This window comes from Rattus norvegicus, chromosome 14 (assembly GCF_036323735.1).
Source record: "Rattus norvegicus strain BN/NHsdMcwi chromosome 14, GRCr8, whole genome shotgun sequence".
Taxonomy (NCBI): domain Eukaryota; kingdom Metazoa; phylum Chordata; class Mammalia; order Rodentia; family Muridae; genus Rattus; species Rattus norvegicus.
The window spans coordinates 32,347,117-32,374,118 of NC_086032.1; the positions used below are offsets into that span (position 1 = coordinate 32,347,117).

At 43.7% G+C, this 27,002-nt stretch overlaps 1 protein-coding gene and 1 long non-coding RNA gene across 3 annotated transcripts; one reads left to right on the forward strand and one right to left on the reverse strand.

The window, feature by feature from the left end:
• Window positions 1-571: 571 nt before the first annotated feature.
• Tmem165 (transmembrane protein 165) lies at window positions 572-25,800 on the reverse strand. 2 transcript variants are annotated; one of them, XM_039092245.2, is made up of 6 exons: window positions 15,854-15,992; window positions 11,794-12,019; window positions 5,773-5,948; window positions 5,238-5,417; window positions 1,948-2,053; window positions 572-1,343 (listed from the first exon to the last, which is right to left on the reverse strand). In XM_039092245.2, exons 1-6 carry the CDS (start codon window positions 15,863-15,865, stop codon window positions 1,267-1,269), a joined length of 777 nt encoding a protein of 258 aa, XP_038948173.1. In that variant the 5' UTR covers window positions 15,866-15,992; the 3' UTR covers window positions 572-1,266. The 2 variants fall into 2 exon arrangements, with proteins under 2 accessions (XP_038948173.1, NP_001019973.1); NM_001024802.2 differs by lacking the exon at window positions 15,854-15,992 and adding an exon at window positions 25,386-25,800 and having other exon boundaries at window positions 575-1,343.
• On the forward strand, window positions 16,272-18,500 carry LOC134481740 (uncharacterized). The gene is made up of 2 exons (XR_010057506.1): window positions 16,272-16,808; window positions 18,226-18,500. It is a non-coding gene; the product is annotated as an uncharacterized LOC134481740 (long non-coding RNA).
• Window positions 25,801-27,002: the final 1,202 nt, after the last annotated feature.

Sequence of the window (27,002 nt, forward strand, 5' to 3'; positions counted from 1 at the left end):
TGTTTTAACTCACAGGAATTATTTTTCTATCCTCTAATCCTGCATTTTTATTGAGTTTGAAAACTCCTTAAAAACTTGCAGAAATGACTTCTTCAGTTTTTGCTACTGCCTAACAATGCCTGAGAAGAGGAGCTAACAGCTAAAGTAACTCTCAGCAGTTTTCAGGACAGTTAGGAGACTTAACCGGCTCTTCACAATCACTTCAAATTACAAACTACATTGTGGACACTGGTCATCACTCAGGAAATGTGACTTATTCTGTCGCGTTCTACACAGGGAAGGAATGTCTGGACGTCTCTACAGAGGAACTGGCCTTCACACTTAAGACTATTAATGGCAGTCTGCCACCTTACACTAGAACACAGGTTGGGAGAAAACAGCCTTTGCTGTCCGGGTGCACAGTGTAGTCACAATACACTGACTGGGTGACTACGGAGGCTGCTGGAATCAAGGGACTCAACCTTAGTCTACGGAATGACTCAGGCTTGGACTATACTGCATACATTAGTTCTTGTAGGAAGTAACAGAATGTGATAAGTAAGTATTTTGTATAACACACAAGGAAAACAAGTACTAGTTACACCACTTTTATTTACATTGTTACACTGTTTATTCAATATAGAAAAATATGAATACATTCATAGTATTCTCTTTTAATTTGGTAAGTCCTTGTTGTCAAATATTGACTATTTTTATATTGGGTGTCCTACCCAATTAAAAAAAAAAAAAAATAAGAACGGACCTAGCCAGCAAGTCTTCCTGTTTGTTACTGATATCGTGGTAATACTCATTCCTCTGTTTAACCCGAATTCCCAGAGACAAGATAAAACTACTGATTACTGTACTGGCTCAAGGATATGTTTTGAAAAGCAGAAATAATTCATTCTTTTCCCCCCAGGAAATGCTTAAGGTATACATTAAACACCCCAGGGACCAAGGATATAAAACGTGTTTATAAAGGGGTCATCATGCTACAAGAGAACTCAGTGGTCAGCCTCACTTCAGTAGACATGCATGTCAAGCAGAAGTGGGGCTGAGGTGTCAACATAATTAGGCTAGAGAGAACCCACACTTGGGAGTCAAACTTCTTTTTAAAACTTTTTACAAATAAAATCAATGATTATATCTTTTGGGCATAATAATTAATGGGTCAAACTTACAAATTAATGCTACAAAATACAGTATTTTCCATTACTTTTAGTTGTAATGTACACTATGTACAGAAAAGAGTTGCATATCTTAAGCTGAAGACACATGAACAGCTTTTTAAAAACCAGACTCTGGACTTATAAACAGAGCAGAAAATGCAAATGCCAGAAACACGATGCCTCCGATGATCGTCACTGGAAAAGAGAGATAAGTGAGTCAGCATTCCGTCCACTGTGACGTGCAAACAAAACCAGTGTCCCTGCTTTTCCTAACTGCTCTTGCAAACAATGTCAGAGGCACAGCCTTCCTGAATCTTTCCTCTTCCCTTATAACCAGACCTGTTCTCTGAGCGCTGCTTACAGAGAGGTAGGTGAGAGCACATGCTGGCAGGGGGCAGCTGGACTGTAGTCACCCACACCTTAACAACCCAAGGATGGCACAGCGCGTGAGCCGTGCCGAGCCTGCTAGTCCATAAGCTCAGGCTCCAACCAGCTTCAATGTTGAAAATGTTCAGGTCTCACACGGGCTACCTGTCAAATCCTTCAGGCCAAAATTCACATACTTCTACAAGTTCTTCACTGGCTTACAAAACGAGTTTGGCCATATTTTAGATAAACTTGTGGTTTTCTAATTTGTCCACATAGACAAAGAAAGTCAGTGCACAGTAACAGGCAGTGTGTGCTGAGGCGTAGATGGGAAACACAGAGACCAGGTGGTCTCTGGAAAAATGGTAAGAGCTAGCATTTCAAGCATTATAACAGACGATGTTTGCATTTTCATTAAAAAATGAGACCTTACCAGTTCTGACAGAGATCTTTTGTGCTATCATCCTTCCTCCAATTACTGCCAATCCTGTGCACAGGCAGTGTCCCACTGTGCCACCCACTGCCACACCATAGGGATCCTGGAAGCAGATGTAGCTGGTGTTAACTTGTTAAGTTGGAGATGTTAAGTTTGAGAAAGGTCAGTATTAAATAGAACTAACGGGATATGGGATCTGAACCACAAACATCAGAAGCACTTGTATAAATCCAGGTACACTGTAACTTTATTATGCAGGAAATAGCTGCTTCAAGGAATGTGGACAGGACAAGGATAGGTCTGAATGTCTAAACCTTGTATTGCTGTGCTTCCTGAAGGCAGAAACCCTGACCTTAACCCTCTTGCTTTCAGCTGAAGGTAAGGAACAAATATTAAATGAACAGGAAGTCTACAGAAAAAGATAACCCAGAAGAGTAGGGAAGAACCCCACATATATTTGGGAAGGAAGAACAACACAACATTGGAATGTTTCTAAGAGAGACAAGAAAGCCCTAGAGAGGAGTCCTTGAAGAGTACATCAGGAAGGGTGGGAGCCAGTTATGGGGGTGTAGGGCTGTAGGTGCCATGCCTGTGCCAGAGGCCAAGATTCAAGGCCTAGCTACAAGAGGTCCCCAGGAACTCTAAACTCATCCTTTGTCTTGAGACACTAGCTGTTTTAACACAAGCAGATTTCTGCTTTCAAACTTTAATGAAGACTGAATTAGATGGGAGTAAGCCCAAGGAGAAATCTCTGCTAAAAAACAGTGCTGATGGGATTGGGGTTAGGAGATGGAGGCAAGAGAAAAGCAGATGGACAGGAAGGATGTGGGATACTGTGAAAGCGACTGGGTGTGACAAGTGAGTAACTGAGAAGACACATGATAAAGATGGGGACCAACTACCAGGTGATGGCCTCAGTGGGTCTGGTGAACACCTCTTATGTCTTATTTGTCCTGGTGCTGTATGTAGTAAGACTGGAAACGGCAACTGAAGGTGGTAGGTGTGTTTTGGTTCGCAGATCAAGGGTACAGTTCAGCATGAAGAAGCATGAAAGCAGGAGCTTAGGGCAGCTGGTCAGTGCTTAGGAAGTAGATGGTAACGAATGCTTGTGTTGAGCTCACCTAGACCTGGGAATGGTGTCCCCAACTCATAAGTAGGATCCACCATAACCTAATCAACACAGATCTCAAGATGAATCCCACCCTGTGAGGTCAGCAACTGGGCAGTAGAACAGTCCTCTTAACTAACCACAATAATGTTTTTAAACTTTGGGAAGTTAAGAATACAGTACAGGACAGAAGGACTAAGCAAGGGGTTTCATTTCCCCCTTAAAGTCAGAGTGGAGCTGAGAGAAAGGCAATGATCTACGTTATAAGGGAGTGGGGTGCTGGGGTCCAGGAGTGCACTGTGGCTAGCTTGGATGAAGAAAGCTGGGCGGGTCTGCAGCCAGCTGCTGTGAAGTTAAAAGGCAACATATAGGGCTGGAGAGACGGCTCAGTGGTTAAGAGCACTGACTGCTCTTCCAGAGGTCCTGAGTTCAAATCCCAGCCACATGGTGGCTCACAACCATCTGTAATGGGATCTGACGCCCTCTTCTGGTGTGTCTGAAGACAGCTACAGTGTACTTATATATAATAAATAAATAAATTTAAAAAAGATAAAAAAAAAAAAGGCAACATATATATAGTCTGAACCTGAGAATGTATCACCACCACATCCTCTGCTACTCCAGAAGATGTTTCATTCCATCTGAAAATAAAAAGGCACTAAGAAAAAAAAAAATCACTGGGTTAAATAAAGTTATTTTAACAAAGATCCTTCAAAAGCAAAACAGCATGGTTCATAAAAAGGAGATTAGTGTTACGGAACATAGCCAGGCAGTTAAGAGGTCTTTAAACACTGCTACAGTGTAGGTTATGTGGAGGGGTGCTAGCCCAGGAGTACTGACTGGGTTGGGGACTAGACCGACCTCTGCACTGCTGTATCCCTTCTACAGACGGAAACCCACAAAATGGGTAACTGCAGGGCAGTGCCCCACCAACTGACCCTGGCAGGACCTCCTTCACACAAGGCCTCATTTCCAAGGCCCTATTCTGAAGTTCTAAGAGCTGATGGAAAAACATGAATGAAGGTAGGGCGTAGCCATTAAGGAGTTTTTAAAGTTTGTTCTATGAGAATCAAATGGGACAGTTCCTTTTTAAAAATTTTTTCCATCTCCAAATAAAGCATTTTTAAGGTTTTCTGACAAAATCTTTCTCCATAACTTCAGGCCTAGCTTGGAATGCTTCCTATTTTAAACTGCAGGGCCATGTTAAGGAACTTATCTTTTACATAGACATTTCTAAGGATTTAAATGTTTCCGAGTGCAATAATATAACTGGTATGAGATCAAGCGCATGCAGCTCCTCAGGATGTTGGCATCTGTGAAGAAGTGACAGCTCCCAGGAGAGGACAGTGATCCATCCCCACCCCAATAGCAAACCAAGAGGATCTTTTAAATACATGTACTCAAAGGCAAGACAGAAAGCAGCTCACTTCTGGCCCTGACACAAGGCACCCATCTCTAGCCTCTGGTTCTTCGCTGCTCAATCCGGGCTGGACAGTGTCTTCTAACTTACACTGCTGCACCAGCACTGTAGAGCTCAGAGGACGAGAGCTGCCCTACAAGAGCAGGGTGCAGCAGTCCCGAGACGAGCCCTGCAAGCATTCTCATGTCCTTAAATCTGACTTGTTTTCTCTGAATTTTAAAAGTATCCCTCTCTGGGGGAGGTCAGTGAGAGAACTCAGCAGGTAAAGGTACTCTGGAAATTTCCTGAGCCGTCAGAGCAATGATGAGAAACAAGTGATCAGAGCTGCTCAGAATGTAGTGAGAGTCGACAAATCCCCGACACAAATCCTACTGTGTCTCTACATTTTTCTTTTGTTTTTAAGAGTCTTAGTATGCAGCCCAGCTACAGACTAATTCAAGATCAGCACTTATAAGAGTCCACAGTGGTAGGATAATAAGCAGCATGTGATATATTAATTTATATTTCCAATCAGCATACAGAAGTCATGAGCAGAAAACCCAGAAGCAAAGTTTTAGTTTGGCAAAATACAGTACGGCAACTCAGCAAGACAAAAAGAAAAGAACAATTAAATTTGGGTTCAAGAACGAGCGACACAGAAAACTCAGGAGGCTAATTCTAGATCGTAAAATGAAGAGATGTGCCAAACGTCCAGTGTGGGTAGCCCCGTGGCCCCTGACTGATTAGGGCCTCACTATGGAAGCTGTCAGACACACTCACCTCTCTGGCTGCCAGAACAATGGTAGTGAGTTGAGAGCGATCACCCCATTCCGCCAAGAATGTTAACGTGAGTGCTTGGACAAAAATGGGTGAAATAAAGTGTAACCACTTTTTCTGAGGTATTGCTGTGCTTGTACCAGTTTCAACATCTGGCCCGTTTAAGAGTTTGGTTCGTTGGAACTGAAACAAATAAAAAATACCAATAACCCAAGTAAGCCTATCAATATAGCATAAAGTCACTTTTAAATCATAAGGTGTACTCTCCAAAGAAAATACATGTGTATCCTCCAACTGCCCTTTAGCCACCAGCCTCATATCCTGTCAATTTTCCCACTTTTCAGCAAACTGTGCAGATGCTTCAGAAACATGAAGAACAGTTCCCAGATTCCAACATGTGCCATCAACCTAAAGAGCTGGCTGTATTTGGTGGACACTTCCCTCCCTGCCGCATTCACAGTACGGCATACACAGAGCCACATTACGGTACGAACGGGAACCCAGCTCGTCTGCATGTACACAGTGATTCCCAACTTACTTCTTCATCTTTCTTCTTCAACTCTGCTTGCACTTCTTCGAGCTCCTCCTGACCCTCGTCTGGGCTCATCTTCAAACCTTCCCGAAGCATTCTAATGCCAAAAATGGCAAAGAGTGCAGTTGAGACATAGTATGTGTACACCCTGGGGATGACTGTGGTGGCATAGCCAAACAAAACTGTAAGGGAATGCCAACAGTGTTACACAGTGCTTTCTGCAACAGACCAAAGAACAGTTAAATCAGAACCCATAACTTACATCATGGATGGAAAACTGGTTCATATTAGATACATCACATATGTAATGCCCTGGAATACCTCTGGTTCTTTCCACAACTTTAGAATGGCACAGTCCACTGGCTTTCCAAGACAGGCATGGCCTCATTTCGATGGCACATGCATCTGCTATAGGGACATTGCTTGATATGCTGACTGGCTCTCCATTCATACTCAACTAATGGCTGCTTCCCCTCTATCTGTGCTAGGCTGACTATGATGTCCTCTAAGAATGTCAAGATGTTATAAGCTGGAAACCTCACTCTGCTCCCTAAGTACATGCTTCTTTATCACAGATAGGAAAAGGTCGAGGACAAGATTCTCTCACAGCGCAATTCACTCTGCTCCTTTTAACTGTGTAACTTTAGTACATCTTATGAAACAATACTAAAAACCCCTTATAGGTACGTGTAGATGCACCAATATGACAAAGTTTCTATCTCTTACCTTCTGAAAGGGCCAACAGACAGACATTTTACTAATAGAGAACATTTTGGGGAAACTTCCAGAAGATGTGAAGCAAGCACAGAATGTACCTATAGGATCTTATTACTAGAAGTTAAGAAGAGCAAGAACCAGCCACAAGAACAAGGCAGGCAGCCAGACAGGACCCCACAGGCCAGTCTGGACAATGTCATCAACATGAGCTGGAGAAAACACACGCGCGTAAGAGCGGGAGGAAGGAATGTACGAGGCCAAAGGTCATTCATGTCTGGAACACATACCACAATTAGGAAGCTAGCATTTTTGAAAGCATCAAGGGAAATATGCAAGGAATTACACTAAATCTCTGGGGAAACTTTAGAGCAAGGTACGTATTGCGTTTCCTTGTCTCTTCACAGGCATGTATTAGCTGCAAGAGAAGACTAAGTAAGAAAGTCCTGTACTGGGTAAGCTACACGAATGAGGCAAAAAATGAATGCCACATCATTTCTTGGGACATTCTTCTGAGGACATGACACCATTGCAGCTCCTAGCCAAGAATCTGTAACGAGCTTTAACCATGCAGAAACATCCCACACAAAAAGGAGGAGCCATGGGCTATGGAGAGGGCGTGACATTATTCTCTAAAGCCTGTTGATATCATAAAGTATAGCAGTAGTTCAGATTTAAAATAGAAAATCACTTGATCTTACTTGGACTGTACAGGTGGAAACAGGTGCGACAAAGCCTCAATCGATCGATCTACCTACCTACCTAATCTCTGCATAATATATAAATTAAGTGTGCATAAGTACACATTATTTACCTAGACACAGAAATAATATATAAAAATACTCAATTTTTTTACACAGATTGTACCCAAATGCTTAAGCAATCGGGGGAAGTAATAATAGTAAAGGCATACCAGTGTTTGTTACACTCTTTATCTGTATGGCTTTATGGATTTAAAACTACTTCCACAAAGTCTGGGGAAATGGCTCAATGGGTAAAATATTTACTGTGTAAACATGAGGATCTGGGTTTGAATAAACTCATAAGCTAGACACAGCTGCACACATCAATCATCTTAGTGCTCATATGGGACAAGGGGATGAGGGTCAAAGGCAGGAGAATGGACCATCTGGGATCATATATCACCATATCAGTGGTGAACAGGAGACTGTCTCAAGTGAGAGGTAAAGGCCAAGGACTCTAGACTGTCTTCTGACCTCACACGCGCACTGTAAGCATAGACATCCAGTCACACAAGCATTCACACACAAAAGAAAAAGAAAAGAAAATGACTTCCATAAAAAAAAAAAATTAAGCATTGAAATAAAATGTAGAAAACCTTTTGAAATCCACTAAATTTATTCTTTTTCTTTTCAGATAACATATCCTCCCAACCCCCACAGAACCTATGATGACCACTTGCTTTCTAAGGTGTCAGGGGTTGAGTATAACAATGGTTTCTAAAACACAACTGTGTTACCATGCTAGACCTGAACATCAAGGTGACTAAATCATGGTATAGCATATAATGCTCCACTGGACGAGGAGCATTGTGTTGAGATGATGAGAGTGATTTCACCATACCACACCGTCAGTGTGTGGAATAAACGTATCAACTGTGTTTCCCTGGAGCTTCCCATCGGATACTAGAGAATACTGCAGACTGCAAACTGAAGTGAGAGCTGGGGTAAGAGCACCCTGGCAACGCTTCCCTTTTAACTAGATCTCTACTGAGAGCAGACCCTTCTGGTGTTTGTTACACCGGGCCTTTCCCACCTTCTTTTTGCTGTTCCTCTGGTTTCCTTTATTAAAAAACATTTTCTAAGCCAGGTGGTGGTGGAGCATGTCTTTAATCCCAGCACTTGGAGGCAGAGGCAGGCAGATCAATTACTTCTGAAACAGCCAGAGCCACACAGAGCAACCCTATCTCAAAAAACCAAAGTGTAAACAGACAGACAGACAGACAGACCAAACCTCTCCTGCCACCCAAACATCTAAGTCATAGCAGTTCACTCAAGTTAATATTTCAGTTTTTTCTACCACTGCTAATATAACAGTTAGGATACTTAAAATTCTGTATAAAAGACTACCATGTATAAAAACAGTGATTTGATACACTTCAGAGAAATGTCACTGAGCTAGCTACCACTCCATAAATCATTAGAGGTAAGTTTTCACCATATGATTGGTAACACTGACCTCAGGAGTTCTGAACTGAGAAACATGGCTTTAACAAAACTCCTTAATATTTATTTATATGTGTATAATACCTCAGCTATTAAAACACTTTTTCAAAAATAAATCAGTGTTGATATTGTATCTTACTTCACTCTAGCAATAAAAATTCATCCACAAAATAATAGGGTCAAGTTCCCATTTTAAAATATATTAAGCTTGTGATATATTTACTTTAACTATATAATATACTAAAAACAACCATGATAATTCAATCTTTAAATACTTAGAGACCTAATAAGAAAAGAAACCTTCAACAGCTTTTAAGCTCCAGCATCCTATACATACTTTTCTTTTGTTTTAAAGATTTATTTATTTATTATATATGAGTGCACTGTCACTGTCTTCAGACACACCAGAAGAGGGCATCAGATCTCATTACAGATGGTTGTGAGCCACCATGTGGTGGCTGGGATTTGAACTCAGGGCCTCTGGAAGAGCAGTCAGTGCTCTTAACCACTGAGCCATCTCTCCAGCCCCCGTGTACATACTATTCTTACAGGAAGACAAACAGGTATGATGCATACAAAGCTCTAACAGTTACTGGAGCAGAGCTCAATGAGGAAAACAATACAGGAAGAACAGAGTTCCTGACTTCCAACTGTTGAGGTTATGTGTCTTCTCAAAGGAGTGATGGTGACAGCACAGGAGGCTAATGGCATTTAAGATTCCAGTGGGTACATCTTATTTTATTCACCCATTCATTCATCTACTGGAGACGGTAGATCTTGTTTATGTGTTTATTTCATGGATGCCAATGTTTGTCTGCATGCATGCCTATCCTGAGGAGGTCAGAAGAGGACCCTGATAGATGGTCCTGGACTTGGAGGTAGGGATGGTTATGAGCCACCATGTAGGTGTTGGGAGTCAGACCTGGGTCTCTGCAAGGGCAGCGAATGCTGTTAACAGCTAAACTCTCTCCAGCCTCAGACTTTATCTTTCTATCTTTGGTGTGTATATTCATGAGTTGAAGTGTGTGCACCTAGAAGCCACAGGAGACATCGGGTCTCTCACTGCACCTGAAGCCGAGCAGTTTCAGTTGTTCTGTGAACACCACTGTCACCACTCGACAATGCTTGGGTTACAGCACAGGTAGTATGCTCTTTATGTGGATGCTGGGAATTAAACCTCAAGTCTTCATTCTTACACAGCCAGTGCTCTGACCCACTGAGCCACCTCTCCAACCCTGCATTGGCTATATTGTAAAATTACTTTAAACATTGTTTTTACTTTTATACAGTATATACCAGAAATGAGATGTTTTCAACTCCTTAACTTTACAAAACTTTAAGATAGTATCAGATAAAGATTGAGTTCCTACTGGAGCAATCAGAACCTGCCCCATGGCTGCAGGAGGTAGGAGAGGAAGAGACGAACAGCAGACCGCAGAGTGAGTCAAAGGACTAGGCACACACAAGAACTGGAGGGGCTGACAACGCTATGGAGCTGCTCTGCAGCAGGGAACGTGCTAATGAGGGCGTCAGCACCAGCATGAAACCTGACAACGTTCAGACAACAGATCCCAAGTGAAATCACGTTTCAAGTCTATTTCTTGCAATATATTTCTTTCAAATATATATCATATATAAATAAAAATGTGTATCTTTATATGAATTATATATGAAGGGTTCACTGTTAAAGAACTCAAGACCATATATTCCTGGCTATGAAGTCCTCTACTAGAAATGGCTGGTCTACCAGAAGCTACACTCTTAAAGAAAATGGGTTCTCCTTCCACAGCTCCTCGGTGTGGAATGGGGGATTATGAGCCCCTTCCTGGTTTACCCAAGTGAATGCTGACAGGTTTGATCTTGTGCTGGCCACCACAGCTTCTGTATGCTCATGAGTGCAGGGGTCTGTGACGTCCAGGAGACATTGTCCTGTAAGACCTCTTGTAAGGGCTCTTACAATCTCTAATCCCTTCTTCTGTAACACATCACTTCAAAGAGAAAATGAGTTGCTACTCTATCAATACTTACATTTTCAAATGGTGACTAGTATTGAAAATATCTAACACAAGCTTTAATTAAGTATCAAGGCAACAGAGAATCAGAAATGTACCTTGCTTTGCATTTTAAGAAATTAGTCTCATTATGGTAAGAGGTCACCTCATCACTATACAACAGAAACCCTAAGGCAGGGAGGAAACTATTAAGTGCACTTTACAGAGAGGGGAGCTAAGATTCAGGGTCAGCTGACTTATTTACTAGGGTAAACCAAGGGAGGTCCACTCAGCCCCAGCTGTGGCTCAGGAGGGGTACTGTGCTCTAACTCAGGTGTCTCTGACGTACCAACTAGGTAGTCATCAGTCACTCAAGTGAGCTGACTTTCTTGTGATTCAACACCTTACTTAACATTACACCTAAAAGCAGTAAGCCAAACAGTAACACAAATGAGAAGACTACAGAACGCTGGACTCCATGTAAGCAACTAAGGAACTCAATGAGAATGAACTGAAAGCTGCTTCTCAGTGTGGCTACCTCATGCCCTTCAGGAAGAAAACATGCAGTTTGTTATGGCCTCTTGAATCCTATTTCTAAAACTGCAATTATAAATAAATTTATCTGGACTGAAGAAAACAAAATCCAAAACCAAAACCACTGAGGTAGAATAAAATTAAGGAACTGAGAATCAAGGCTAGAAAGACAGTTCAGTGGTTAAGAGCACTGAACTCTGTAAGTTGCTCTTACAGAGGCCCAGGTTCAGTCCCCACACCCAGACGATGGCTCACCACCATCTGAAATCCTCTTCCTGAACTCTGCAGGTACCAGGCATCTATGATGCACCTACATACATGCAGGCAAAACACTCATATACACAGAATAAATCAACCTAACACATATATAAAAATTAAGGATAAAAACTACCAGTGACAAAAACGTTAAGAGTGTGTATTTGGCACTGGCTCTGAATAAAAACTCCACCTGAGTAAAATCTGGGTTTTAATGTAATATACTGAAACCATTTGCCGTTTAATGACTTCTGGGGATAAGCAGTTCCCAATGTAACTGGGCAAATGACTCAAGCCGCACATATGCTTTCCCTTAATTCACTGTGCTCCCAGTAAAGCAGCCTTACCCGACAAGCACGTCATCAAGGCCAAAGCAAGCATGGCGCCAGCCAGCACAGTCAGCCGGTTATAGCGCATCGCCATGATGGCAGCTATGAAAAATGTCTTGTCGCCGAGTTCGGACACTATGATGACTGATATGGCAGCAACAAACGCATGGATAAATCCCAGATTTGCCTGGGTAGCTGCATCTTCTCTGTTGGTATGAACTGGGGCGGCCGGTGTAAATCCTTTCTGAAAATTAAAAAAATAAATAAATATTTTAAGTCATTTAGTTGACATTCTTTTATTTTAAATGAGAAGAGTGGTTATTATTATTGGTGGTGGTGGTGGTGATTCCAGTGATCTACTGCTTTATCTAAATGCCACTAGTAATAACAGCGGCCTGTAATTCAGCCCCCCGTATAAAGTAATTCACAAGCGTCCACTGCATCTAGTATCCTAATTACCCTTTCTAGGCATGCCTTACAGTCAGTTCATGCTCTCTCACTCGAGTCTCACTAGTAATGTGGGTTGGAGACTTGGTGTGTTTATCTACCATTCACTGGCACTATAAAGGGTTAAGGAGGATCCAGAAAGTTCCAGAGGCCCAGCCAGAAGTGGCTTTAGCCGAGACAAAGTTTAATATAGCTACATGTGCAGATGGTCCGATGATGAACTCTAAAAATATCCTGAAATGTCATTTGGTAAAAAAGGCAAAGCAGTCTCTGTCGGTATTAACATGAAAGTGTCGCAAAACGTAATCGGCCTCCCCATTGTTCACTGGACCGTTTGAAGCCCTGTCCCGTAAAAGCCACTGATCTCTGGAGATCATCTGAAATGAAGAGATTCTAAAACAGGGATTGACAAGCTAGGAGAGGCTAGCCCAGCATGTTTACAATATAGAGATTATAAAAGATAAAAAGTGGGGGGAAAGGGGAGTGGAAGAAGAGGGAAAGCCATAAGGAAGACTATACAGCAGAGATTTTCTGTAGCGAGGATAGAGAGATGTGACCTGTGAAGTCTAATATTTTAGCTCCAGGCTCATTACTAAGAAACTTCACTGGCTGGAACTCTAAGGTCACGTGAGACGCCAGGAAGGACATGGAGTATAGGTTTCATAATTGGGAAAGTTATGTGGCTTTATGAATACTATATGTAACAGCTTCAATTTTTATTGTGTACATCATTCCTTAACATATGTTATACACTGGACTTCAAACACTACAGGACACAATAGAACTGTAAGAATTACCCAGACTATTAAGTAAGCAAGTACCATTTTACAGGCTGTCTTTCCATCAGCACTTCAGTTGTATCTATGCTGAGATTCCTTTAAAATGACCTCCTAGCTGGTCCAATAGCCTATGAGCATTAAGCACCCCAAAACACACAGGTACTTTAAGTAGGACATCCTAAGGCCATTATTTACCTGCCAGGTTGCCTGACCCTCCTCCCTACACTACCCTCTGTCTATATGACACACGAAATAGCTGTCCTGCAGTTATCATCCTGTTGCCTCGTCCTCCTAAGTACTGGGATCGATTACAAGCATCAGACACTATACAACGCTAGTGTTTATGTGAAAAGAATTCTCAAAATTTCAGGCTGTGAAGTCCACGAGAAATTTCAGGAGTAAATATGTAGCATTTAAGATCATTTAGCTCCAAAGCTTGAGAAAGAGAAAACTGCATTTTAAATCAAATTATGATAGAAATAAACACTTTATATTTCCGTGGTTTATAAGCTGTAAGTCCTTGGCCAAATTATTTAGTCTGTTCTTCTATGAAATAAAGAATGAAAATTGCCTGAAGAGTATAATAAAGGAAGTTGACAAAGAGATGTCTCAGTGCTCTTCAAGGGGGCTCAGGTTTGCTTCTCAGCATCTACATAAGGCATTTCATATTACTACCCTGTCTTAGTGCCCTTACTACCCTGTTTTACTGCTGTGAACAGACACAGTAACCAAGGCAACTCTTACATGGACATTTAATTGGGCCTGCATTACAGGTTCAGAGGGTCAGTCCATTATCAAGGCAGGAACATGGCAGCATCTAGGCATGGCACTGGAAGAGATAAGAGTTCTCTACCTTCATCCAAAGGAGGCCAGAAACAGACTGGCTCCCATGTAGATAGGAGGAGGGTCTCAAAGCCCACCCTCACAGCAACACTTCCTCCAACAAGGCCACACCTCCTCATAGAGCCACTCGATGGGCCAGATCCATACAAATCAGCACATACCCTCTCCTGGCTTCCATAGGCATGCATGTGGCACACATTCACAACCACACAAGATACAATACACAAGTATTTTAAGGGTAAGCCCAGCAGATGGCTCTGTGGGTAAAGGCACTTGTTGTTAAACTTGATTACCTAAGTTCGATGCCCAAGATTCACGGTGGAAGGAGAGAGGACCAACTCCTCTAAGCTACCTTCTGATTTCTGCATATATTTGCATGTCCACAGAGAGAGACAGAAAATAATAAATGAAAACAGAAGAATGCAACAAAGTAAAACAAATAGGATCCTTCAAGTTCTTAAAACTTTCCATTTAGAAGGGAAGAAAACTACATCTACGGCTCCTTCCACTTACCAGGCCAGTCCTGGAGGGCTAAAACTCTCAGGATATTGTAAAGACAGAGGTGTTTAAGAATTAAATAACTGCCCTGTTTGGGGCTGGGCCACCCACAGCACTTATTCTCTGCATTCTAACCAGTTCAGGTGTCTATGGTGGCCTCTGACGGCTAGGAATGCTTCTTTGATGAGCAGTGAGCTGCACTCACCTATGGATGAAAGGGTGAGCATTTAGAAGTACAGACCAACAGCACTAACTGGACTCAGTAGGTTGTGTGTATAGTCATATATTTGTGTGTGTGTATACACATACATAATGTACAAACAACAATGTATAATTTGAGAGAGGACAAGAGGAGTCAAGAGGAGGGGGTGGGGGTGGGGGGGTTAGAAACTATGCAAGTATAGTATGCTCCTGTGGTGGTTTGAATAGGTGTGGCACTATTAGGAGATGTGGCCTTTTTGGAGTAGGTGTGGCCTATACTCAGGCTCACTCAGTGTGAATTAGAGACTCCTTTGGACTGCCTGTGGAAGGCAGTCTCCCCCTGTTGCCTTCAGATCAAGATGTAGAACTCTCAGCTTCTTCCCTAGCATCATGTCTGCCTGCCTGCCTGATGCCATGCGTCCCACCACGATGACAAAGGACTTAACCTCTGAAACTGTATGCCAGCCCCAATGAAATGTTTTTGTTTGTAAGAGTTGCCTTGGTAATAGTGTCTCTGCGCAGCAATAAAACTATGACAACTCCCGTTAACGGCTCAATTTTTTAAAAAAAGTGAAATACTAATATTAATATTAATTAGATCAGAAAACAATTTGTTAGCATTATCTACTGATCACATGGAAGGACTGGCTCCTTGGTGTGGTAATCTTCTACAGCACTGAAGTCAGACTGCCTGGGTTCACATCCAAAGCATTACCAATATGACCACTCAATCATCTGCCAACTGAAGCAGCCGTGACACCCAAACTGTTAAGTTTCAGGTGAATCGAGGCCTCAGGAGTCGCCTAGTATACAGCAACACTCAGATCTCATAACACAACAGAAACAGCTAACCAGACTTTCTGAAATGAACTACTTCACGTTACTTCACTGAAACTGTAGAGAGAATATTTTATGCCTAAATACAACATGTAAACCCTTTCCTGTATCTATTCAATTTCAATACTTCCTATCTAATCATACTAGCTTCTAAAATAGATCTTTCTCCCAAAAGAAGCTAACACAGCAGCACTTAACGCAAAACACAAGCTAAAAATTTGCGTCATAATGGTTTAAATTTCCCATTTTAAAAAATAAAAAGCAGGGGGTTGGGGATTTAGCTCAGTGGTAGAGTGCTTGCCTAGCAAGCACAAGGCCCTGGGTTCGGTCCCCAGCTCCGAAAAAAAAAAAAGAATTAAAAAAATAAAAAAATTTAAAAAAATAAATAAAAAGCAGGCAAAAGTAATTGAGAAAGCAAGGATGCAACATTAATTTATAAGCAGCAATTTTTAAATTGCCAAGAAATAGTCTACCTTTTTCTTCATCGTCTCCTGTAACTGGTATGTTCTACACTGACTCCTCCCTCAGCTCACGGGCAGTGCAGCCTGAGAGCTCACCAGGCTTCTGCTGACCACAGCCTCAGTCAGTCAGAATTCCCTTCCCAGTGTTCTTCATTACGATCCATCAGTCCAGACGTCTCAAACCAAGTCCAAACCCCTTTTATCCTCAGTCCCTGACAATTAGCCACATGGACGCCGTGAAAATTTGTCACAAAAGGATTGAGAACAGCGAAGGTGAGGACGGAACACTGGGAAGCTGACAGTTCTGAGGTAGAAGCATGCATCAGTGAAATGCTGATACTCAAGAGACCGGTCAGCTAAGTGATCTAGGAATATCCATATGAAACACGCTGGCTGGACAGGTGGTTCAGAAGTAAAGGCACTTCCAAACCTACCAACCAGAGCTCAACCCCTAGGACCCTCATGGTAAAGAGAGAACTGACTTCCACAAGTTGTCCTCTGATCGCCACATGTGTGCTCAGGCACACAGGTGCCCAAGTACACATAAACACATAGATAAATTGTAGTTTTAAAAATTCAAGATTATGAAGGTATAATATGGGGGGAAGGAAGTTATATATGTGATTATGTATCCTGATCTCAAGAAACATTGGACATTTCCAGAGAAAGAATCAGAATCAGAAAGGGTGAGACACTTTTCCTCAAAGAACCAACTACTTTCCAGCTGTGTGGACTGCACAGTTCCTGTGGTAATTACAACTCTGTTGCTATAACTTCAGGGCAGTTCTCAAATATTTTATGACAGCACAGCTCTGTTCCAAAGGAACCTTACTTAAAATGCCAACCCGCCAGTGGTAATCTGGGCTCTTGAGGCATGGATTGAAATATGAAAAGGCAAGGCAAAGCAGTCCTCATCATACAGCCAGAATTATCTGGACCCTCTAGACTTCTGACATCATGAAACCAGGTACTAATACCTTGTAACTTGTGTGCATCACTTAAAAGACCTCTCTGAAAAAAAATCTCTCTCTCTCTCTCTCTCTCTCTCTCTCTCTCTCTCTCTCTCTCTTTCTCTCTCTCTCGTGTGTGTGTGTGTGTGTGTGTGTGCTCACATGTGCACATGCTTATGAGAGAGAGTACCTATAGAATCCAGAAGAGAGTGTTGGATATCTTAGAGCTGAAGTTACAAGTGGCTGTGAGCCACTACATGGGTACTACATGGGTCCTTGGAACCAAACTTGAGTTCTTCACAAGAGCAGTGCCTTCTCTTAACACCTGAGGCATCTCTCTAGCCCCACCCTAAGACTGCCAACTGACCTGCTACTCCAGCAGATCAGTTCCTCACAGCAGGCCTCAAGCAGACCCCACCAAAAAGTATATGCTCTGCACGTACTCATTCAAAGGTCAGGGGGCTTATACCTGTGGGACAACCTCTGCCTGAACAAGTGGAGTGTGGGTGTAAGGTTCTTTCTCAAGTTCCACAGGATTCAGAACTGGAAGGCTAACCAGAAAGTACAACAGTGCGTACTTTCTGCCAGGTCCTGACCAACAAATGAGAAAGAATAAAGCTTGTGTGTCTCAGACAGTAACCCACTGGATAAATGTTTGGGGTCTTAAAATTAAAAGTATACATGATAATGATAACCTATCTCAGAGGCAAGAAGAAAGCCCCTAAAAGACTCTGAATGTAAGATAAACATCGGCGAGGGACTGTGGCTAATAATCAGGGCAGTGGGGAATATCTGCTTCTGGGCCTATCAAAATGTGAACTGCTTGAGAGCAACGGTGAAACTGACCAGAAGGAAATATATGCACGTGACAGAAAGGGGAAAAAAAAAAATCAGTAGATCTTAGGAAGGGCAGGGCTCACTTAAGGATGGTGGTAAGACTAGGGGCTGGGGATGCCTGATAAGGTGATGCTCCTGAAAGCAATGGGGAAAAGAAGACTCAAAGCCAGGAGTGAACTTTAATATGTTCGGTCCGAGGCGCAAGCAGAGCTTCACAGGAAGGTTCCCAGAGAAGGGCTGTCAGAAGTGGTTCAGAGATGTGGCTAGGCCAGACTCTGGGGGTAGACCTGGTGCTCAGCCTAAATTAGCCAGGGCTGTTTGCAAGTGGATGAGATTCCCAGGGGAGAGGGCAAACACCTAAAGCTCACAAAAACATGAACCTTACAGACTACCTGGTGCTGTCTACCAGAAATGGAGAGCACAGAGAAAATTCACAACACTGCCCCAGCCCCAGGTTATCCCTCACTTGCAAAGTTCAGGCTGCTGAACTTAAGTCCAGTCTACACTAGGGTGAAGTTCTAGCTGTGTCCTTTCCTCTGCCTCTTTCGAAGCATACCTGGATCATGGACTCAGCTGCCTTTTCATTTTTATTCCCAGGTGCTTTCTCATTGGTCTGAGGATGGCTGTGTGATGGTTTCTATATGCTTGGGCCAGAGAGTGGCACTATTAGGAGGTGTGGCCTTGTTGGAGGTGTGTCACTGTGGCTGTGGGCTTTAATACCCTCGTCCTAGCTGCCTAGAAGTGAGCATTCTGCCTTCAGATAAAGATGTAGACCTCTCAGCTCCTCCTGCACCATGTTCCTGCCATGATGATGATAGACTGAACCTCTGAATCTGTAAGCCAGTCCCAATTAAATTATGAGTTGCCTTGGTCATGATGTCTGTTCACAGCAGTAGAACCCTAAGACAGGCTACATTTTAACACTTGAGTGGCAACGTTGCTGAGTGTTCAAAAGGAGGCATCTCACTCAAAGATGCCTCACCATATCAATCTAACTTATTCCCCAGATCTCCATGCTTGCCCACCTATGTGTAATCTAATAGAAATATTGTATTCCTATAGCTTTTCCTTGCCATCCTAACCATATACAAAGCCACCAGAAGGTTGGGTTTTCTTAATGTTCAAGGTAACATCACAGTCATATTCTTCTTTATACAAACCTTGAGGTTGGGAGGAACCTTAGAGCTAATGAGCCTGAACAGGAATATTTTCAGAAATTCATTCCTCAATATTAGCTTCATGCTTCTGGGTTCCTAAATACATACGATGTTACTCTGTAGGACTTAACAGACTACGATTACACATGCGCCCATGCTCTACATGGACTGGTTTTGCTTAGTAAAGCTGTTTTCTGCTCCAGTGAAAATAAGCTCTGTGCTGCTCTCCCCACAGGACTCCAGTGTACCACTGTTGTCTTGGTTTCCCCATACCCAGCAAAAGAGCTCATGTGACTGATTCACGGATGTCCTTAGCTGGGCTCTAGGCTCCCCACTTGTGCACATGAAGTATGGTGTTGTAACACAGGCAATCTTCAGATGTGGTTATAATTTATTACCAGCTGCCTTAAGTAACAGACTCCTGGAATAATAAGCAGCACATTCAATCATTCAAAAAGGGATAAGGCCAAGGTGGGGGGGTGTTCCTACAAAGCACAGAGTATGCTGCCAAAGTGTGCTAAGGTCATGTCTGAGAGACATTCTCTTGCTTGTTGGATAACCAACCTATCTGTAGATAACTAACTAGCCAGGTCAGCCTCCACATCTGTCAAATTCCTACAAAACCTCTCTCTAAAAGGAAGGGAGAGAAGAGCAGACGGAAATGAGAGGCTGAGCTGTGACAGTAAAGTCTTGATTATTAGACTAACATCAGGGCAACCAGCAGTTACTAAGTGGGCCCCTGAGTTACCAAGTAGAGGCCACTCATTTTCACATCATTTCACTTGACTGGCAGAAAACCACAAAGGCTGTGATCCTAACTGAACCTGAGATGTTAGGCTTAAAACTTTAAGACAGGAGGCAGTCAAGTCAAATGAGGACAGGAAAAGATCTCTGGACTTAGTAATCGGCTCGGTTACAAGTGTGCTTCAAAATGATGGGGCGGAGGCCTGCAGAGAAGGCTCCGCAGGTGAGAGTACAGCTGATCTCAGTATTCTGTAGAAATACGTCTCAAAGGGACAGAAGGGCAAGGAGGAGCACAGGCGATGAGAGATTAAAGCAAAGATTAGCCGACAGGTAACCTCCAGTGGAAGTGGTTTTTAAAATAGCAGAGCAGAAACTGATGGGACCAAGTAGTGCTAATAAAGGCCCTCATCTGTTCTCCCCTTCTCAAAACAGGAGAACAGTGTGAGTGGGACTAAAGGAAACAGTGGGAGGAGGAAGAACGGAAAGGGCAAAGGCAGAATGCACTGGAGGTCAGAGGAAAGCAGAGTAGGGAAGAGCTGGGGCTGGGGCTGAATGATGGGGCACTTTCTAATAGGCACAAGACCCTGGGTCAGTCCACAGCACTGCCCCTCCTTCCAAAAACAAGGATGGGGAGGGGGAGGGGAGGGGTGGGGAGGAGGAAGAAGAGGAGGAAGTATATGCAAAGGATGACAGTTTGATCCAAATCGTGAAAAAGACAAAAGGAGCACAGAAGCCAACATGCTGAAGGAGTGCAGTTTCAACCCAGGCACTTCCCTTCTCAGTTACACAACATTACACCACAAGAAGACGTGGAACACTGGAGTGTGTGCTCAGAGTAGTCCAGAAACATCACTGTGTCAGTATTTTAATAAGTGAAACACAAACTGGATCTTGAGAACAGGATCCGAAACCTGTACTTAAACAAACAAAAAAAATCTCTGCAGAGGGCTGGGGAGACGGCTCAGTCAGTCACTCTGCTGCAGCTCAGGCCTGGAAGTTCAGTGCTCCTTTGACAAGATGGGAAGTGGGGACAGGAGAATCCCCAGAGGCTTGCAAGACATCAGGCATGGCACACACACCATAGAACAAGAGACCCTGCCTCCAACGGTGGACAGTGGAAATCCAAGAGCACAATAGTTGCCGTTTCACTCCATATACATATCATGGCACATCTGTGCCCGCTCTCTCATACTACACACACACACACACACACACACACACACACAGAAATCCTCATTTAGGAAACTCTGCTTCTTGGAGACCAGGCCTCACTACAGAGCCTAGGCTGCACTCAATTTGAAGCCTCCTATTGTAGCTTCCCAAGGGCTGAGACTATAGTGTGTCACCCACCACACCATTATCAAGAGGAAATGACAACAAAGAAAGATGCAGTTCCCATTCTAGCCATACAGTTTGATGAACACAAATGTGACTGTACTGCATTCTCCTTTTACTCATGACGAAACCTGGAAGAATGCTCGCTTTGAAACAAAATCTATGGCTTGCCACCAATAGATTGATTCCATCCCTCTCAAAATTCATATATTGCTTAATAAAAAGTTAGTAAGCAAATGGTGGCGTCATGTTCAGAGCTACGGAATTGGAAGCAATGCTTAGAACTAGCTAAGTCTCAACCGTACTGACAAAGTCAGAACAAGCCTTTCCAGAAAATACTGAAATATGCAAAAAGAGACAAGATGAAAAGCCATGAAACTTACAATGCCCTGCGGACAGACCTAGTTTTAAAAGAGCACAGTGATTAGAGCCTTGGGCAGGGGTAGCACCTTGCTATGGAGCTGTGTCTATTACAAAGTTCTAACTAACACAGCCCAGACTGACATAAAACTCAGTCCTGGAGTCAGGCCTGCGCCTCCGTGACCTGATAGAACATTCTACTGCAAAGTGTCATCACAATGTCTAAGTCTTTCTGGGGGCTTTCACTGACTGCAAACATTATTTTATTTTTACTAATGATACATCTGACTCCTATCAGAGTATATTTAACAAATATATTTTCATAAGATTTATTTTTGATTAACTTTTAGCAGCTCTGTTTTATGGACATTACCATTCTACTGTGTATTAACGTATTTAAATCAGATTAGTGTCACTGATTTTTCTTAAGCATTCTTTTTTTTCCAAAGCATTCTTTTGATGACATAATAACACCAAATAAATGGAGTACCAAAAGCATCATTTCATGCAGAAGTCACCTTGGGAAATTCAGTCTTCACAGCTCAAAGCATCAATCACAACCATGAAGAGGCTGAAATCTGGGTGCAGAAAGAATGCAGTGGGATGAAACGATGGCTTCTGGGGAGGTGCCCTCACAGTGAGTAAGCAAAGGACAGCAAGGAGACCAGAAAAGCGGACTGTGAGGTCTACCAACACTGATCGGCAGAACAGTTCCAACATCAGAACACACAGGATCTATATTCTGCCCAGGAAAAACACAGGAAGAAAACAAGACCACACTAAGGTCACTATTTGCAGCATAAAAACTGTAGCTTACTCATAACTGTGTGTTCAAAGGGAACTCTTCTGCTCCAGCCTCAACTTCCCAAGGGCAGGGACAATTCTAAGTCACCACTGGCCTGCTCTCTTAGTGACCAGATTATAAAGACGGAATACTCAACACACAGAGAACCCTGTCTCAGTGAGAACCCTGAACCCAGTAAGATACAACCACCATTACACCATTGCACCATGGTCTGCACCATTTCTTCCACCTGAATGTGTGTCGATGAAGACAGCTTCCCCCTTTATTCTCACAGTTCGCTCTCAACATGGTGGCCTCAGAAGGTTACATTTAGATATCCCATCCTTTGAAATCATCCCCTGCATACAGGTGCAAAGTCAGCTGAAACCCAGATACTCAACAAGTCCAAAACCATTTATATTGTTGTTAAACTGTCCTTTGATCATTTATATAACTGCAAAGAAACAAGAGATACTTTTATTAAACAGTTTAAGAAACATGAAAGAAAAAATTTTTTCACTGTACTCTGTGAAAAGTTATACACGACATAAATAAAATGAGACAATGTTTTGCTATTAAGTGTAAATTCTCAATTCCTAAATGAAAAGAACCACCAAAATACATGAAAATATTAAAACAAACATAGTGTCTGTACCAGCATGCCCTCCAACCCCTTAGTTGTAAAGACAAGAATCAGTGAGACCACTTAACCGAGGCCAACACACCCTGCCTTTACCACTGTGACCTTTACTTAACATGGTTAGATTTCTTCCAGCATCTCAAAAAGGACTGTAATAAATATAGCTGTGCCTCCCGGTATTTGCCTCAAAACTGTAATATGACTACAACCTCCATGAAATGCCTAAAAAGTTACACACTCATAAACTGCACTCTGGTACCCAGGGCTGTGTCACTCCCAGCAGTGACTGGTTTAAAGCAAGCTTCTGATGCAGGGCTATGTGGCAGCGCTCAATGACGAGTCAGCATTTCAGAGCAGGTTACGGAGCAGACAGACCAAGCCAGACACCGTCATTTGAATGGCAGCAGTGCTGCTGATTCAAGGTTGAAGGAGGTAGACTGGGCAGAGAAGGCCCCTCCACCCAATGCTTCTATGCCAAACAACTAGAGCCCTGCATTCTCATGGCCAATGACTCCCACTTCTGCATCTGCCACCTGATTTGTACTGTACAGAAGGCCACTTATTACTCTTTAGTTCAAAGATTTCTGATCTCCCCACATACTGTGTGTGTGTGTGTGTGTGTGTGTGTCTTAAACTTTACAAGAGTCCCAGAATTAACAACTAAATAATCAGTTGGAGTTCAATTTTCTAAGCTAAAACCAATAAATTAATGAACAAAAAAAAATCACAGGTGGCAGATAATAAAACCTGAGTTTTTCTTAACTTCATCTAGTAAAACCTTTAACAAGTAAAAGGTAGCTGGATATACTCTTAAAAAACATTTTTTTTCCTGCTTGAGTTCATTTTATAGTTTTCCATCAAAGTATTCAAAACCTGATAAAAACTGAAATGTAAAATCTCAGAATTTTCTCATAGAAAATTACTTAGCAAATGCCAACAATATACAAGGTCTTAGGAAAGAGGTAGAAAAGAATAAGATACAGCAATGCTCTCAAGACATCTACACGCTGAAGAGCAGACAGAACGCGGACACAAGTTTTAAGAAACCAAGTCAGAAGCAAGAGTGTAAAAACAGATAAAGCATAAAACCCTCAAAAGGAGTGGGGTGGGCATCAAGAGAAAAGGCTTACATCAACACTAAAGCCCATCAGAATAAACAAATGGTGGGGGGGGAGGGGCGCGCTTTCAAACACAAGAACTGCAGACAGTACCTGGCAGGGTGAGCCATGGTAATCTGGTTTCCAGCTCTGTTCTGCTAAGAATTAGGTTCTGGCTCTGAACACTGAACCACTACTCTTCTCAAACCTGCCACTGCCTCATCCACAACCAGGAAATGTCACCTGCTCTGCCTGCTTAACAGCTCTCACTGGATCTTAACTTTACATTAACTAAATCTCCTAACGGGTGCCTATTTACCTGACTTCTTCCTGAGGACTTCCAGTAAGGAGAGTTTTTCCTTATTTCTCAACACCATTACTAACTACACTCTGGACAGGCAATTCTTAGAAAGTACTTCCTGTGTAAAACCAAACTCAGAATCACAGAAACTCCTGTCTTCTGATACTACGTAGAAAAACAAAATACTGGAAAGGCCAACAGTATAACATGAACCATGAAGAAATTAAAACTCCCATTACTAAGAAAGTGCTCCTCTAACAAGGGCATCTTGGGAAACATTCCAGACGCTTCTGCTGAAGACTGAAAGGGTTCTGACCTACAGGCTTCAAGCTTGGATTCTGTCTGGCATGAGAGCACATGTCAGGTTTCCGTTCTGGAGCCACTGTTTTAGAATACAGTGAGGCAGTGGCGAGTTCCTAAAAGACCTGAGGTTCAGCAAAATGGTGAAGAGAACATGATTATCTATCCTGCTGTCACCCTGATGTGTACTAAAGTCAGGACAGCCATTCTCTTAGAGGGCAGATAGGGATGGCAGTAGGAATTTGAATGCCAAAATGGACCGTACTAAGAGACTAAAAAACTCTGGAATGTAGGAGTCAAAATTGAAAATAGAGAGTCCAACTCGGAGAAAAGTACCCTAAGAAAGGAGAAATTCTATGAACATAGGTTAAAAGGTTAATTTCTACCTATCTAGTAAAGGTTAAAGAAACTATGAGGCTCTGGTTTACTTATAAATGCAGTCTTGGAATCCCTCTCTATAGAGCACTCTACCATCAGACACAAGTCTCTGTGTTCAAGGGCAACTTCCTTCAAGCCAAAGCACGTTTTTTAAAAAGGGAGGGTAGCAATGCATAATCTCTAGACACTGTATCTGGCAAAGAACCACAGGGTGTGTCGAGCTGAACTCGGGTGAGCATCTCTGGTTGGGTTGCTTCAACAATGACACGATCAACGTGATGATACTTCGAGAAGCCAGTCTCCCAGCTGCTTGTACTAAAAACTTTCTGCTTGGGATGACTATTTTCAGTCTTTTCAGTAAGGCACATGTGATCAGCAAGACGAAGAATCCAGAGCAAGCCTTCTGGTAGCGGGGATCTAGAGGACCTCCCGGGACCCCTGGCTGGGGCTCTCATTTTCCCTTCCCCCAAGCAGCGAGGCAAGGCCAGGCCGCGCCTGGGAAGGCAGTCTGTCACCCTCCTCCCAGCGAGGCTAGCAGGGGCCGGCTCCCCTCCCCCAGCCGCTTCGGAAAGAGGGCGGCGCCGCCAGCGCCCGAGCCTGGTACCCGGCAGCCGGCTCCGCTGCCTCCGCCCGCCCCATCCCCACCAGCTCGGGCTCTCACCTCGGCCCGGGCCGGCTCGAGGCCCTGTACTGCCGCGGGCTGCGGCTGCAGCTGCTGGGCGGGCGCCGGCGGCTCCTGGTTCCGGTGGCTCAGGTCTTCCTCGGGGCCAGCGCGGACCCCAGCCGGGGCCCAGAGCAACGGAAGCAGCAAGAGCACGAGCAGCCGTCGCGTCGGCGCCCGGCCGCTCCCCCGGGCCGAGGCCGCCATCCCGCCCGCCCAGCCGGCACCGCGCTGCGGCAGGAGGAAGTGCAGGCGAAGGGAAGCGCCGAGCCCGGCTGCCGACAGGCGCGTCCGTCAGGCCTCGCCGCAGCTCAGCGGGCAGCCTGCAGCACGCGGGACACGGGGACCGGGACAGACGGGCGGCGGGCTCTCCGAGGCAGTCGGGCAGCAGAACCCACACACTCCTCCAACTGCCTCGGCGGCCCAACTCCTCAGGCCCCGCCCCCTTGGCAAGACAGCCTCCCATTGGTCCGACGTCAGCCCGGCGTCGTGACGTTTCCGGCAGGTTGAGGTGCGGCTCCCGCCCTGGTCCTATTGGACCCGGCGCTCCTGGGGTACCTGGAGCAGGATGATTGACTCCCTGCATCCATCCTTATAGACCCCGCCAGAGACCCCTCGCCTCTGGGCCCTATGGAGATCAGACTGCAAGGCACTTACCAGTACTTCCTCAAGAGCCTTAGGTCATTAAAACCTAAGCGGCCGCCGCCTCCACTTCTATTAAATGTCAAGTGAGCCCCAGCCCCGCTACCTACGTGGCACTCTTCGGCAGGAACTGCCACACCTTTAAGTTGTGTTCCACCCACCATCACCAAGTCCCTGTGCTGCCTGCTCAGAATATTCTTCCGGGATCCATATGCTGGTTTTTTGTTTGTTTGTTTGTTTGATTGGTTTTTTTTTTTTTGAAGGCTCTGAAGTAGGATTCCGAAGTAAAAGGATGAAAACCTCCACGCTTTATTTTAAAACATTGTTGAATAGCCTTCGGACCAAAAATCATCGAACACTGCCCTGGCTCAGAATGCCTTACCCTATCGGATATCCTGAAAAGGTTTAGCTTTTGGAGTTGAGTGGTTAGGACTTTTGTGGGATGGAAGCCTTGGGTAGGCAAGACTAGAAGACAGGAAAGAATAGTTAGGCATTAGACAGGACTGCATTTTTTTCTCTCCTAAAGAAAAGCTGAGCTACCTAATTACCAGAGTTACACACAGAAACACACACAGAGAAACACACACACACACACACACACACACACACACACACCCCAAATTGCTAATCTCAAGAGCCAGGCACTATTTATTCTAAGTCATACTCCTGTTTTACAAGCCGTTCTTGCAACCTCTCTTTAGCCTACTCAACACCGCTGGGCCCTTCAAGCTATAGCTTGTCCATGCACCCAGTATGGTGAGGTAACCAGGATGCCTCCTACAAGCAAACTGTTGTACCTCCAAGTTCGCTCCTGGAGTGCGAATGTTCTGAGCCCTCATAATGCAACAAGACAGAGAGTGGATGTCTAGACTCCTTTAGCCACCTCCCTTTTCTGCAAAGATTTGCCTTGCTCGAATGGACCTGCAGAGGAGACTGGAGTGTCAAGTGGAGAGAATAAAAGAAGCAACCCAGGAG